The 16,090-nt window shown below is 36.9% G+C and overlaps 1 protein-coding gene across 28 annotated transcripts in view; it reads left to right on the top strand.

The window, feature by feature from the left end:
- NEB (nebulin) overlaps window positions 1–16,090 on the top strand; it is a 215,778-nt gene that overhangs the window by 180,967 nt on the left and 18,721 nt on the right. For 27 of the 28 annotated variants that reach the window (XM_081262441.1, XM_081262444.1, XM_081262436.1 and 24 more), the window contains 11 exons: window positions 3,148–3,258; window positions 4,196–4,300; window positions 4,855–4,959; window positions 6,786–6,890; window positions 8,275–8,385; window positions 8,805–8,915; window positions 9,493–9,606; window positions 10,498–10,602; window positions 13,508–13,612; window positions 14,150–14,254; window positions 15,016–15,108. In XM_081262441.1, coding sequence (XP_081118567.1) covers window positions 3,148–3,258; window positions 4,196–4,300; window positions 4,855–4,959; window positions 6,786–6,890; window positions 8,275–8,385; window positions 8,805–8,915; window positions 9,493–9,606; window positions 10,498–10,602; window positions 13,508–13,612; window positions 14,150–14,254; window positions 15,016–15,108 — 1,170 coding nt within the window. The remainder of the gene's footprint in view (window positions 1–3,147; window positions 3,259–4,195; window positions 4,301–4,854; window positions 4,960–6,785; window positions 6,891–8,274; window positions 8,386–8,804; window positions 8,916–9,492; window positions 9,607–10,497; window positions 10,603–13,507; window positions 13,613–14,149; window positions 14,255–15,015; window positions 15,109–16,090) is intronic. The other variant, XM_081262451.1, reaches the window with a different exon arrangement.

Here is a 16,090-nt window from a genome sequence, read left to right as displayed (position 1 = left end):
GGGCTGAGGATATGGCTCAATGGTTAAGTGCCCCTGGGTTCGATCCCCTGTACAAAAAAAAAAAAAAAAAAAAAAAAGGCGGGGGACACAATCAGATCCTTTTATGAGCTCATCTTTCTGTGTTCGCTTCCTATGAAAAAGGTTTGCATCTGGTTTGACAGCTTCATGGTATGGCCCCTGACCCAAAGAAACCTTCCCATTCTGACTTTACTATCTCACTACATACTCTAGGCGGAATACCTCAAAGACCAAAGGAGAGGGCCCGGGCACGGCGCTGCATCTTTTGACACCCCTATGATGAGGCATCTTAAGAAAATTAATGTACTCATCAGTGATGTAAGATTGACATCAGCAAGCCAATATCTCTGTCTTTCTCTTTTTCCTGTCTTCTTTTCTTGGTCTCTTTCAGAGGACTGACCAAGTTTTACTTTTCTCTGTTGGTTTCATGTTGGAACGTGTAGAATGCTGTGGAAATTTGTTGAAGGATATACTTTTGCACACACCCTTCTTTTCTTGCATGAAACTTATCCCCTGGATCAGAAAGAGCAGATGTGGAAATGGTCTCCTATCAGCAACTTTAGGTTGCATGTCCTTTATCAAATTAAAAGATGAAATAAAAACAAATTGAGGATCTCATCTCCAACCACACAAAGGAAACCTCAAGGACTGGAAATTAGCTCAGTCATTGAGCACTGGCCTAGCATGCATGATGGCCTGGGTTTGATCCCCAGCACCACAAAAATGAAAACAAACAGAAAACTTTCTCTTCTTCTGAAGCTAATTACCCTTGCTAATATTTCAGGTATTTAAGGCTGGTACTCAGTAGAGTTTCTCAGTTTAGATATACTATGAATCAACAGAATAAACCACTTAAAATGTTTTCATTCACAGCTTCTTGGTGCTTTACAGTCTTCAAAGCAAGCAATTTAATAATTTAGGCCTGTTCTTCCATCTTTACAAATACTAATACATAATTCCCTGAAAAAGAGCTGAACAATTAGATGTTAGACTGTTAAATACAATTAAGCTTTGGAAAGGAAATTAATTCATAATCACCTTCCTGCACCACATCCATAATAGGCCCAGTATCTGAGCCCGAGGGATGACAGAACATTGGTGGTGCTACTTGTTGGTGCTACTTGTTGGTCTGTGGCATGGTATAGTTACCTCCCAGGCTTCCATGGTTAACATTCTAGAAGGCTTTACTGTTCCATAATGCCACATGTGTGCAGTATTACCATGCTTATCATCTAGTCCAACCCCATTCTACAAATTACTGAACTCCTGAATCTGATGTGTGTCCTAATCTTTCAAGAGGTAGTAATTCTTAAGAAGACCCAGTCAAAACGGAAAGTTCAAAGTGCTGCAGATTCATATTAGAAGTTGTGCTAGGCTGTATTTGCTTGCAGCCCTCTTGTTGGAGAGGAGAGGCATCAACTTTTTTTTATTAAAGAGTTGGAAAATTAAGTTGAAATTAATTAAAGAAACTAAAGTAAAACCAATAGAACTGCTTCTTTTCAAAACAAGTTGTTTCATAAAAGAAAGAGGACTTTTAGCATGTTTCTAGAAGCATCAGCTTTTCTTCTCCCCCCAGACAGTCCTCTGCTGCTCTTACACCCCAGTCTAGCTCTTTTGCATCTGTTTAACTTTCTCTTTGGTGTTTTGCTGCTTTGGGGGAATATCTCTTATGTTCTGGGTTCCTATATCCCTGAGGAGAAGTTGTCTTTTGGTCTAGACACCAGCTCCCCACCTCTGGCTTTCCTTTACAGATTATTCTATTTCTTCATTTTAAGAGTAAATTTCTTTCAGAGAAGAACCACTGTAGTATACTTCACATTTTGTTTTGCTGTGACGTGGGGTTTCTGCTTCCCCTCTGAGTGTGCCTGCCTTCCCCTGTACTGTTGTGTGTGCTTGATTTTTCTCTGCATTCTTATTATGGATGTGTTCAAAGTGAATGAGTCTCAGCACTGTGGATGCTTTTTATCCCTGTTTTTAGCATTTGAGTGGTTTCTCTTTGTGTCTGTTTTTCTGGATATGTCAAGTTGTAGAGAATGGAAGTACAGTGATGGAATATGAAAGATACTGGTTTTAAAAGCCCACAGTGAAATATCCTGGTGACTGGATCCTGGTATGCTGACTTCCTATTGAAAGAGACATTCATCTCACCAGTAACAGCAACTCTAGGTTTCCCAAGAGTCAAATATTGCCCTTTCAGTTGGCTCACGTCTAGAAATAATTCATTTTGAATCTTCCTAGAGTATGTAACTGATGGCATTCTACTTCTGAACTTAATCCTCCTGTATTATGGACTGTTTTTCAATAAGGAAGAGTTTCTGTCAGTTATTCAGTTAAATTCTCCTGATAAGTAAATCATCTTTACGTATTTTATGTAGGCATGATGACTGTCTTTTCCTTCTGTGCAAATATTTGTTGAGCAACTATCAGTGTAGGCATTGTACTGATTTTTAAAATTGAGGATATTTAATCCTCTGCATATCCTTTTGTGTATCCTAAAAGTACATTTAATGTTTTCTCCTTATGCTAAAGTATCTCACTTTTTCCTTACTTCAAACCTGAAATAATAATTGAAGCCATTAACACTCATAATCTGTTCTTTTTTTTACTCAGAAGTTATGCCATCTTTGGCCAAGTCATAAAAAGTTTAAAATGATATAGTCAAAGTATTATTTTAAAATAAGTTCTTTAACTTAATAGATTATTTTACTTCTCGACCTTCCTGCTCATTTACAATCCCTCTTCCAAGTCCTTACAGTAGACCTGAAGAGTTTTTTTTTGTTTTGCCTTAGTTAGGAGAGCCACACCACTCCAAAATAAGTACATTAGATTGCTTCTCTGAAATTAGCTTGAAGTCCTTTCTTATTTTTCATACCTCTGGATAATATTAAAATGAGCAAGACCAATATTAAATCACTGGATCTTGTACTTGCTTACCTGTTGCCCCAACAAGATTAATAATGATTAACAGTGCCTTCTTTTTCTCTTAAAAAGGTCTCAAATTGGATGATAAGTTATAGGATCTCTTTATGTATAATATGAATATTCTTTGGCATTTATGTTTCCACTATTCTTTAGTTCCCAAATTTGTTGATGTTCAGGAATAATTTGGATGTTTGCATTTGCCGTTAGGTTAAATACCGAGAAAATTTCGACAAAGAGAAGGGCAAGACCCCAAAATATAATCCAAAAGACAGCCAGCTCTACAAAGTCATGAAAGATGCCAATAATCTCGCAAGTGAGGTATGGAGTTTATTTTGTTAATTTGATTTTTAAAAGTTTTGTTTAATTTTTAAAATTTGTTCTTTTCAGATATACATGACAGTAGAGTGTATTTTGACGTATTTTACATACATGGAGTATAACTTACTCTAATTAACACCCCATTCTTGTGGTTGTACATGATGTAGAGTTTCACTGGTTGTGTATTCATATATGAACATAGGAAAGTTATGTCCAATTCATTCTACTGTCCTTCTTATTCCCATCGCCCCCTTTCTTCATTTCACTTTGTTTAATCCAATGAACTTCTATTCCCCCACCCCCACCTCTTATTGTGTGTTAGCATCCACATATCAGAGGGAACATTCAGCCTTTGTTTTGGGGGGGATTGGCTTATTTCTGTTAGCATTAATTCTGGTTAATATATAACATAATATTTGCCCTTTTAACTATGTTTCAATATACAATTCAGGAGCATAAATTACATTTACAATGTTGTTCAACTACCACCCACTACTTCCTTTCATCACTCCAAACAAAAAGTCTCTATTAAGCAACCCCTGTTGCCTCTTCTACTTAGCTCCTGGAAACCTCTACTCTCTATCTCTACAGATTTGCTTAATTTATAATTTTTATATAAATGGAATCATACAATATGTCTTTTTTTATGTCTGGCCTATTTTAGTATAACATTTTCAAGGTTCATCCATATTATAGCATGTATCAGAACTTCATCCCATTTTATGGCTGAATAATATTTCATTGTGTATACATATCACTTTTTTGCCCTTGATCTGTTGATCACTTGGGTTGTTTGTACCTTTTGACTACTGTGAACATGGTATTGTTTTTCATAACACCTCTAACATTTGTTTCATAATGGGATATTTTACTGGGATTTCCATGAGTGCCATTTTCCATTTTCTATAATTTCCTTTTTCTCTCCCTTAATATGTAGGTTAAGTATAAGGCTGACCTGAAGAAACTTCACAAACCTGTGACTGACATGAAGGAATCTCTCATAATGAATCATGTCCTAAATACAAGTCAACTTGCTAGTTCTGTAAGTTCAACCGTTTGTTCCAGAAACAACTTATTTCACCCATCTGAACTCCAGTCCTTCTCTGAGCTCACATGTATCTCCATCTCTGCTACTGATATACTGCATTTATTACAAAGCTGCTCTTCTATTTGAGTGTATTCTTCCAAATTGCATTAACCTATCAATTCTCCATTGACTATAACACCTCTCAGGATGTAAAAGTGCTTCTGTTTTTAGAATAATTCAATCTTCTTTTCTCCCCAATTAACCATTCCCTTTTCTCCTTTCCAAGGACATAGAACTATCATATGAAATAGTTCTTTCATTTTGAACTTTGAACTTATAACATCTACTTTGAAGAAGCTGAAGTAGTGTTTACATCTAGTAATAAATGACAATAATAAACTGGGGTCTTCTATCTTTTAAAACATTTTTTTACCCCTCTTCCCCATTTAATGTCTGCAAATTTTAGCTTGGTCTTGACAATGCTGCTGTGCAAATGTCTAAGCGAAAGGAAAATTAGGAAACTAAGCAGCTTTTCCACTGAGGTGCCTTTTTTGTCCCCTCCCTCTCAGTACCAATACAAGAAGAACTACGAGAAGAGTAAAGGCCACTACCATACAATCCCTGATAACCTGGAGCAGCTTCACCTAAAGGAGGCCACAGAGTTACAGAGTATAGTAAGTCAATCAAGACTGGCTTCTCACCTGCTGGGCCTTTGTCTCAATGTCAAAAACTTCTGATGGGAGTGTTGCTTTTAATTGCCATTGTTTGAAAATAAATGTACAAAGATAGAGAATCTTTGATTTAGTAATATTTTGAAATACATTTTTGTTAAAATTATAATAGCAATTGCATATAGTAGAGAAATATGTATGTGATATGTGTTATTCAGACTACTTTCAGGGCTGGGAGCACAATGATTGTGTTGCAAGGGTGACAACTCCTCACAGTAACCCCTGTGTCTGTTCCCAGGTTAGAATACATTAATGGATGGTAGGGAGTCTTGAGAGAATTTTAATCAGGGAAGTGACATGATCATTCTACCTTGAAGGAATGTCTGGATTTTTAAGAGATTGCTAAATTTATAAAATAACTGAAGATTTCAGAGGAAAGAACTTGTTATCCCATGACCTCTATATAATAAATTCATTACTATTTAGGTCCCCCTTGGATTTTAATCAGAGAACTATGTCCTCATGTCCTGTGTAAAGTAGCATATGCCCTTAGACCACTATCTAATGTCTTGTTATAACCCAGAGATTGAGATTGAGCAATGCCATTAAGGTGTTGTGTGAACAAGGGCTTTTGCCTCTGTTTTTCAACTTCTCTATGAAGTATGAATATTTATGTGGCTCCCCCATTCCTAATAACATGTTATAAGGATGAGGAAATTTAACTTGTAAACTAGCCTTATGAGGGGCTGGGGTTGTGGCTCAGCAATAGAGCATCCCCTAGCACAGGCAAGGTCCTGGGTTGATCCTTAGCACCACATAATAATCAATAAAGTGAAGGTATTGTGTCCAACTACAACTAAAAAATAAATATTAAAAAAACAGCCTTACAATTCTTTTGATAATGTTAAGCTTATTAATAATTCATTCAACATGCAAACTAGTTTTTATATACATAGTATAAGTTAATTTATGTATTTTTTTCATTATTTATTTTTTTGGTGTAGATGGACACAACACAATGCCTTTATTTTTATGTGGTGCTGAGGATCGAACCCGGGTCCCACCCATGCTAGGCGAGCTCTACCGCTGAACCACAATCCCAGCCCTGCAAACTAATATTAATTTTTTTTTTTTTTGACACTGGTGATTGAACCCAGGGGCACTTTTCCACTAAGCTACATCCCCAGACCTTTGTATTTTTATTTTGAAACAGGGTTTTGCTAAATTGCCCAGGCTGGCTTCAAACTTGCAATTCCCCTGCCTCAGTCTCCCAAGTCCCTAGGATTGCAGGCCTGTGCCACCATACTCAGGTTCTCAGTTCTATATTCATGTGTATTGGCTGTATTAAATATCTGACCAGTTACAACCAGAGAGAGTTGTTTACTTGTAAGTAAGGTTGCATTGACTTATTCAATCAAGATCCCAGGTCTCTAATAAAGTTCTTAGGAAAGAAAAACTGGAGATTTTTATCAGAAATAGTTACTAATGCTGTTAAGGTGTTCACATCTACACACTGAATCTTGGCCAAACTTATTTGTGGGCAATTTTCTCCATCAACATTTCTCTCAGCTGATTCTTCTCGGTGCTATTTTTGTCTCCTTGAATTGAATCTAAATCTTGACTATGCCTTTCAAACAGTAATGGTACCCCTTCTACACCCAAGTAATAATATAAAGATACTTCCTCTGAATACAATAGGAAACTTGTTTGGAGAGGCAATGAAATGACTAAATCAAACATAATGTATCAATTAGAAAGAACTGTCTTTGAACTGGTCTCTGCTTAGGAACTGAGCAACATTGAGATCTAACAAGGCTCTTAATCACTAGGTAAAATACAAAGAAAAATATGAAAAAGAGCGAGGAAAGCCCATGTTGGACTTTGAGACACCAACATACATCACTGCCAAAGAATCTCAGCAGATGCAGAGTGGGGTAAGTTGTACAAAACCACACTATAAACAAAGGTATAGTTAAGCTAACGAACACAAGCTCTGTCCAGCCTCCTGTTACCTCAAAGTGGTAGATGGTGGAATTTCTTAATATATGATCACTAAAATATTTTTCATTACAGAAAGTCTATAGTTTTCTTTTTTAATACTCTAACTAGTAGATATTTACCATATATATTTTATTTCAATAACTACTTTTGTAAAAGTAGAAAACTGTTCCTAACACTAAAACAAATCATACTGAATTTAATTTGATATTTTCTTTGATGAATGGGAAGTTCCCTTCCATACAGATACACCATTGGCTTTGGACTACTAAGTAGGACGTGCCACGTCTAAAGGGGATCTGTGATCAAGATGTCTATCAAGGCCCCCCAAAAATAAAAAGTCAAGGTCCCATATTTCCTATTCTGGAATTTTAAGAGCAGATATTTTTAAAAATCTTTGTCACTTTTTTTTTTTTTTTGTTAACCATGAGTAGAGAAGAATGGAATCTTATTTTGAATCTTAAATCTGTTTCATTGGGAAAAGTCCTATTTGGAATTTGTTTGCCTCTCCTCCAACTATAAAGATAATTTTTTAAAAAAATTAACAGTTTGTGGAGTTTTCTTGTGTATAGAATGCTAGCTCATGGAGTTTAAAATAGTTATCAAACAATTGGTGGAGCTAAATAAAGGATCTATGGAATTCCTTGTATTTTCTTACAACTTTTCTGTAAATTTAAAATCCACTGATTTTTTTTAAATTATAAAAGTAGAGTTAAACATCTATTTTCAGTTCTCTCTGTAAGATACCCTTGTCCAGGGGTGGAAGAGGAGATGAGATGGACAGGGGTGGAGTTTCAACTGTAGACAAAAACCACAGGTTCTCTGTGCTAGTTACCTACTCATCTATTTAGTGATTCAGAAAATAGGTCATGATTATGATAAAGGCCAAGTTTGCAGTGGCCTCAGGCTCTCCTGTTTTCCTACTTATCCTCCTTGAGTCACTTACTTCAAATTCTGAAATAAAATCTTTTGTCACCTTAAAAATGTGGGACAGTTTCAAGAGAGACAGTGAATTCAGAGTTGATAGTCCATCCATCCTTCTACTCTGACAGAGGGCCAGCCCCAGTTACAACCTCATGTGAGCCAGGGACCCATCAAAGTTTCCCACACCCTCATTTCCCCGGAGCCATTTGCCATAGGCACAATATTTCCAGAACAATCAGATATGCTTAAAATCTCTGACCATTGGCAGAACCACAATCCAGTTAAGAGGCCATACATGGAAATAAAATGTTGTAATTTTTTTCTTCCTAGGGTTGAGACAGAAAATATAACAAAGATTCTTTTTTTTAACCTGTCTTTCCTTCCTACTTATATTAGAAAGAATATAGGAAAGATTATGAAGAGTCCATTAAAGGCAGAAACCTGACTGGCCTGGAGGTTACACCAGCTTTATTACATGTCAAATATGCAACCAAAATAGCAAGCGAGGTAGTAGCCACTTGGTCTTTTCTTTCCCTTGTTATCCAAATAATTGCACTAATGACACTCATCAATGTGTTCCTCCTGCCCTTCTCAGTACCATCTAACTGCGGGTTTCAGGTTGAGTTCCCATGTGTTGGCACTACTACCTAATCTATTACCCCTGTTAATTGTTCTAATTTTTTACTGGAGTACTTATTTTAAAATGTGCTTACCTTAGCATTCTATTAATTTCTAGTCTTTCATTTTATATTGACTATTAACTGATGAAGCTTATACCCTGCCTTTTTTCAGATCTTTACTTAACCATAAACTGTTAAAAATTTGAAGTGTAAATCCTTCAAAAAAAATTTTTTTTTTTGGTTTTTCACCAAAGAGAACAATCTAGGCTTTCTTGTCAATGTTGTTACTTTTATTTTGTGATCTAGAAAGAGTACAGGAAAGATCTAGAAGAAAGCATTCGTGGAAAGGGTCTCACTGAAATGGAAGATACTCCCGACATGCTACGTGCAAAGAATGCCACTCAGATTCTCAATGAGGTGAGACCAAAGTCAACCACCAATGTGTAACAGAGCATCTTCCTATCCCAGTTACACCAAAAAGACAGGCAAAGATAGTTTTTAAATTTCAAGTTCTACATCTAGCATAATCAGTAACAATTAAGTAAAATATGTCAATTTCTAATGAGTGGATATTATAACATGTTTCTATAGTGGTTGTCATAACCAGTTATTTAATGTTATTTAACTTTGATACATTCATTGTGCTCATTTAAATTAAAATACCATACAGGAGTAGTATGCACCTAAATTTTATCCTAGTTATGTACCAAACCAGATTTAAAGATTTTTATTTCAACTTTCTCTAATTAGAAAATGATAAAGCATTCAAAACAAGGACTTATATTAACATGCACAGAATAGTTTCCTACAGGAGCTTCTATAGACACCACTCCATCCTGTCACATGCAACAGTGAAGGTAAACTAGCAAGAACACTGTGACAACTGTGGTAGCATGTTGTATGGATTTATATAACTCAGTGTGCTTATCACCTACATGCAGAAGTTAGGTGACTTTTTGTTTGTTGTTTCTCTGTTTTAATAATGCTCCTACAGAAAGAATATAAGAGAGACCTGGAGCTGGAAGTCAAAGGAAGAGGCCTGAATGCCATGGCCAATGAAACTCCGGACTTTATGCGGGCCAGGAATGCTACTGATATTGCTAGTCAGGTCAGTATTTCTATTCCATGTCAATCTTTCAAGAAGGTAGTTGCAATTTTAAGGACATATTGTCTTTCCTCTGTACATTTTTTTTTTGGGGGGGGGTAACCTGGGATTAAACTCCAGGGAACTCCACCATTGAGTCACATCCCCAACCCTATTTTGTGTTTTAGTTAGAGACAGGGTCTCACTGAGTTTCTTAGTGCCTTACTTTTGCTGAGGCTGGCTTTGAACTTGAGATCCTCCTGCCTCAGCCTCTCCTAGCTACTGGGATTTCAGGCATGCACCACAGCACCCGGCTTCCTTTATATCTTACTTGTTCATTAGTGACAGTCAAATGCAAACAGTGGCATTCTTGAACATCTGCCTAATGAAATCTGTTTCAAATGATCAGGGACCCCCTGTTAGGTTGTTCTGCCTTTCAGAATTTATAGCCACTGCAGACATTCAGAGTAAACAGCAGAAGCTGGATAACCAAACCACTGTTGGTGCTGGGGTGGACTATGACTCTTGACCTTGCTTCTTAGTCTCCTCCTCATTTGGCACCAAGAATTCCAGGCTTTCTTTCACCATCAAGGCCTAAATTTAAAACACATCTTTTAGGCATCCAATGTTGTTTAGTTCTAATTTATGTGGGTCCTTACTACCTGTTGATCATCTGTGTCCTTATACTGAATCCCGTACCTAACTGGATAGTCTTCCAACAGCTAAGATGATCTTTCTGAACATCACTCTTTAACATAAAGCTGTAAACACAATGGGAAGGAATGTCTGTTGAACATCAAATGGATAAATCTCTCTTGGAAAAGAAATATTGTTCACTTCTTAAGGAAACTAAGCCAACAAATGTTGTGCACATTGTAAACATTTACCCAACTGTTGGGTGTCCTTCTTTTACAGATTAAATATAAGCAATCAGCAGAAATGGAAAAAGCCAATTTCACTTCTGTGGTTGATACTCCAGAGATAATTCATGCCCAACAAGTCAAGAACCTTTCAAGTCAGGTAAGGTCGTTAATTAGAATATATCTCACAACTTGCAGTCATGGAGAACAAAAGTCCCACTGCTTATACCTAAGGAGGGTTTTTAAAATCACAATTTCCCCCAATAAAACAAATGAGATTTACATATGATACAAATTTGAGTCAGAGTTGAAAGTTCTGTATCAGATTTTTTAAAAAAATGATAGATAACAGGGATATAATCCAGTGGTAGAGTGTTTGCCTAGCTTGCTCAAAGGCCTGGGTTTGATCCCCAGCACCACAAGAAAATAAATAAAATAGATTTTAAGAAGAGCTGGGGCTATACTTCAGTAAGAGTATGAGGTCCTGGGTTTGATCTCCAGCACTGGAGAAAAAAATTAGACAGAATTTTAAGATACTAAAGAACTCTTACAAGGTACCACTCACAATAATTTAATATGTAACTTTTAATATGGATATAAAATTTTTGTACAAATCTAGAAGACACCATGTGAACAGCCCACATTTGGATCACCAATCTATAATGAGTGAGATTGGATCATCAATTCTAACTACATGATCTAACCCTGAGTCCTCCCATCATGGGTAACTTCCATCTTCCTACCAATAGATGAGCAAAATCACTTCGTACAACAGGATATACTCATTTGTGTAAATACTCTTCAATGATAATCAGAATTGAGTAGTCCCAAGTTAGTACTATTGCTTGTCTTCTGAGCTATGAGTTCCAAAGCAGTAGTTATAACCTGACCTGGCTGCTTTAAAAAAAAAAATACCTGGTAATGTAGGTTTCTTGGTTGTACCTGGAATTCTAAAGCTTGTAAATCTGAGGTAGGTGCTTAGAAATCTGTTTTTGTTTAAATCTTCACAGAGGATCTCTTTAATAGCCTATCAGATTGAGAACTATTGATTTATTACTAATGTATAATTTATTACTAATGTATAATTCTCTACTGTAAAGTTAGACATGAAAAGAAGCTATTACCCTGGGGATGTGGCTCTGTAGAGCACTTGCTTAGCACACATGAGATCTTAAGTTCAATCCCTAGCACGGCAAAAATAAATTAAAAAGAAAAGAACTATCATTAGAAAAGTAGTTTAATCGGGAAACATACATATTCAAATGGAAGAAATTGACCTTTTATTTGGGGGCAGAACTTTTATTTGGGAAAAGCAACTTTTCAAATTTACCAAAATTTTGTGAGTCCCAAACTACCCTGCTATGTTCACCGGGAGAGCCCCAGAGCCCAGGGTTCCTTGGGCTGTGAGGCACATAGCAGCTATACTACATTCTGCTTTCGATATTGCTGACCTTTGAGGAGAACCACAGCATGCAGGCCTATTCCAGGGAGGCCTGGATCACTTACTTTGCTGGTGTTTCCTCTCCTTGGGTTCTCTGTGGCTGGTTCCTGAGGCCTAAAATATGATCAGGCACGTTACTTCCTCAACAATTTAGACCAGTATTAAAAAAATTTGAATGATGGAATTGTGCTAGTATTTTTCACAAAACTGCTTCTCCATTTCCATTTGGGGAGTATGTATTTTATAATATCTAAGCCTTTTGGGAATTAATGACAACCTTATGAGCTCATTCACCAGTTCTGACACTGGACTGAATATAGACCTTTCCCTCCCAAATACCATCAGGTTCCATGTGTAAACTGATTACCTCTCTCAGGGATGACAGAATCACAAGGATTGCTACCTAAGTTAGCTTTGTAAAACCCATAGAGGCAGTTTTTACTAATTTAAAAAAATAAAGCCTGCTTATATTCTTTTCCCAAGAAAATGAGAACTTTTCCCTTATATTTGTATAACTAAAAAGAGGCATTCAAGTAACTACTTCTTGGACAAATAATCTGTTCCTGTTCTTCTAGAAATCCACATTAAACAAAATATAGGCCTAAATCTCTGATTGCTTAAAACTATTTGTCTTTGAGAAGATTAAAATTTTCAATACTAATAATAATGCATATATACTACAATCTAGATAGAACAGTTTTATCCACATACAAAAGTGGCTAGTCTCTTTCCTCAGTCTATATCCCTATACACCCCAAACTTCTCTGAACTATACAAGAAACTAGAGTTCATTAAAGCTAGAGAGAAAAGTGGAAGGACATACTGACAAATGATAAAAGATAATAAAGCTCTAAGGCAGAGTAAGAGTTCTGCTACAGAAAATAACTAAAAACATCAGTCTGGTGCTGGGACTGGCTGTGTATGTCCAGAAAGTTTATCCCTTATAGGTACTTCTCTGGCCAAAGTCTAGTGCAGGCCAGGGAGGCCAAAAGAAAAGTGATGGGTGACTCAGAGCAGCCCTTGGTAGGTTAAGTTACCCAGGGTTGCAGCCCTAGGTCTTCCTATTTAGTAGGACCTCCAGTAACAGCAGGCTAGTTTCTGCAGCATGAGAGCCATGTTCTGGAAGTATCTGCTTGCTCAATCAAGCAAGCAGTTAGGAGCCCAGAATGTAACTGCTTCAAGTTCAGCAGAAATTTCCCAGTCACCACTGAGGCTGGCTTTCAGGAGAGTGAAAGTTCTAATCTTCCTGTTCTTCTCTTCCTGCCTGGCTCCTGGTTAAGTGACTTGGTCTAACTCAGAGATGACTGACACCACTGGAGGCATCTCCATCGCCCCCCCCCCGCCCCTCCCCACCCCAAGAACCTCATTAGCAGTGACTTCCCTCTTGAGGGCCTCTCTCTGCCAGCTTTGTCATGACAGTGGGTCCTATTAAATGCTTGGTCTTCATTCTGGAAAGAAAAGATATGGCCCTTACTGACCAAGAGGACTGTTTTATTACTCTCTAACATACTTGTACAATCAAGGTGTAAAAGACTTTCCCTCTGCTGAACCAGAACAGCTATTTCAGGTTCCATTTGGCCCATATTCCTATGGTGTTCACTCGTTTCTTGGAATCTATTCCTAGAAAAAGTACAAAGAAGATGCAGAGAAATCCATGTCATATTATGAGACTGTTTTGGACACTCCAGAGATGCAAAGAGTACGGGAGAACCAAAAGAACTTCAGCCTTGTAAGTTTTTTATTGACTCTAAAGCATAACCTACTGATATATGAGGGCTGCCACTGAAACATGGCTGTTGAGCAGCCCTCCACTACTCTGTTCTTGCCCTCAGAAATGTGTGTTTGATTCTTCCCTGGCTCCCCTTATACTTCAACCCCAAATCAGAGTCTGAAAGTAAATCCTGTTACTTGGTGGGTGGCTTCTTGTTACTGAATATGAACTATCATCATCTTCCATTATTGGTGACATGTCTTCCTCAAAGTTAAATCTAGGGAAGGGATACTTTGATAAAGAAGCCTTAATTTTAACAATTTCAGTTTTTAAAAATCAGTTTCTGGGACTGTAATCCCCAATACCCCTACCCCAAATTAGTTTCTTCATAAAATTTTTATTAAAGAATTTTTCTTTAGATCTCAGATTATTATTATTGTAGCATGGACTTTTTAAAATATAGAACTTAACTTCCTTGTGACTATAATTTAGGAAAATTAAAAATATGTAGAACAATGTTGAAATCTTAACAGGATATTTACTTTTTCTTCATAGCTCCAATACCAGTGTGACCTTAAAAACAGTAAAGGAAAAATTACAGTTGTTCAAGACACGCCAGAAATACTGCGTGTTAAAGAAAACCAAAAGAATTTCAGCTCGGTATGTTTACTATTTATTTTCCATTTAATGCTAACCTAATAATTCCATTCTCCTCTTCTAAAAAACATACTAGTCTCACCTTGATACAATTAACATCTAACCATTACAGTTAATACTAGTGGTTGTTAAAATTCCCTATACTTTGCTCCAAAAATCATCATTTCAGAGACCATTGAAATAAACATCAAAGTAACTGTTCTAGATTTTTTTTTTAATACTGGGGATTGAACCTGGGGTGCTCTACTACTGAGCTAGATCCCCATCCCTTCTAATGTTTTGAGTAGGGTCTCACTAAATTGCCCAGGTTAGCCTTGAACTTGCAATCCTCCTGCCTCAGTAATCCCAGAGCAGTAATGTGTGTTGTTTGTTTCACAAAGGTGAATTTATTTTTGATATTTTGATTTCTTTTATAATCCTTCCTAAAATAACTGACATTGCACTTCTTTAATGGATTTTGTATTTCATGTTAGAGGAATTCTGTTGTCTTTAATCAGTATTTTCTGTCTTATCTCATCCTGTATTCATATAATATGATAATCTTAAAAGCAATCTCAAGATCTGGAAAGTGAGTGGTGTTGTACATGTGGTCTGAGTCAGATACTGACGAAGAAGCTGTCAGATGCAATACCCTAGTTCTTGCCTGGGAAGACTGTCTCTGGTGTCTTTTGTTTTCACAGAAGCCATATATTCTAGGCTTTCTCCAGGAATTACTGGGGTCTCCTTTTCTTCTGACTAACAATCTCTTCATTCTGAATGTCCAGGTTTTATATAAAGAAGATGTCTCACCAGGAACGGCGATTGGAAAGACACCTGAGATGATGAGAGTGAAGCAAACACAGGACCACATTAGTTCGGTAAAGACACAGTAGACTCATTTTCAATATTTTCCACCCCTCTGATTGTTCATAATGACCTCTGAGTTGCATTGGAAATCTCTGTCTCCTTAAAAAGTTTACATTCTAAAACAGGTGCCTGTGTACTGCCATCACCACGTGGTGTGTGCCAGTGGTCAGTGCAGTTCTGTGGTGGTTTTCATGAAGGAACAGTTAGACATGGAAAACAGGCTTGTGAGAAAGTAGTGTATGTTAGAGTCAAAGAATCAGCCTTCCCAAAGACCTGTAATATGAATATAACTGTCCTAGTCAAATGAATTGTTGCATATAAAACCGCTGGATTAGTCCTCTTTTTCACTTTCTGTGGCTTCAGTTACCCCTCAGTCAACCTTGATTCAAAAATATTAAATGGAAACAATCCAGAAATAGTTCATATATTTAAGTTGTAACCATACTGAATAGCATGATGAAATCTCTTGGCTTTCTGCTCTTTCCTACCTGGGACATGAATTCATCCCTTTTTCCAGAGTATTTGCACTGCATTTGCTACCTTCCCTAGTTCAACAGCTGTCTCCATTATCAGATCAACTGTCTTGGTATCCAGCATTTGTGTTCAAGTAACCCTTATTTACTTAATAAATACCCCAAAGTGCAACATCAGTGATGCTGGCAATTTGGATATGTTATCAAAAGGGAATCATAAAATGCTTCCTAAAGGTGTAAGTTCTCTTACACCTATATGTTGAGGTTGCCAACATCTACAGTAGAAACAATCTGTTCCATATTGTGACATATCAGATTGCAAAAGATATGCCCATAGTTCATGGTAAATGCTTAGTTAAGATGAAAACGGCACTCAATTTGCATATGTATATATAGGGAGAAAAACATAATACATATAGGGTTCATTTCTAGCCACGATTTTAGGTATCCACTGGGGATTTAAAACAAACCCCATGGATATGGGAGACTACTGAATACAAGAAAGTTAAAGGGTTACATC

Source organism: Spermophilus citellus, assembly GCF_964194105.1.
Source record: "Spermophilus citellus genome assembly, chromosome: 11".
In the NCBI taxonomy this organism is placed as follows: Eukaryota; Metazoa; Chordata; class Mammalia; order Rodentia; family Sciuridae; genus Spermophilus; species Spermophilus citellus.
The sequence above is the reverse complement of the archived record's forward strand: the minus strand, read 5'-3'. Positions and strand labels throughout refer to the sequence as shown.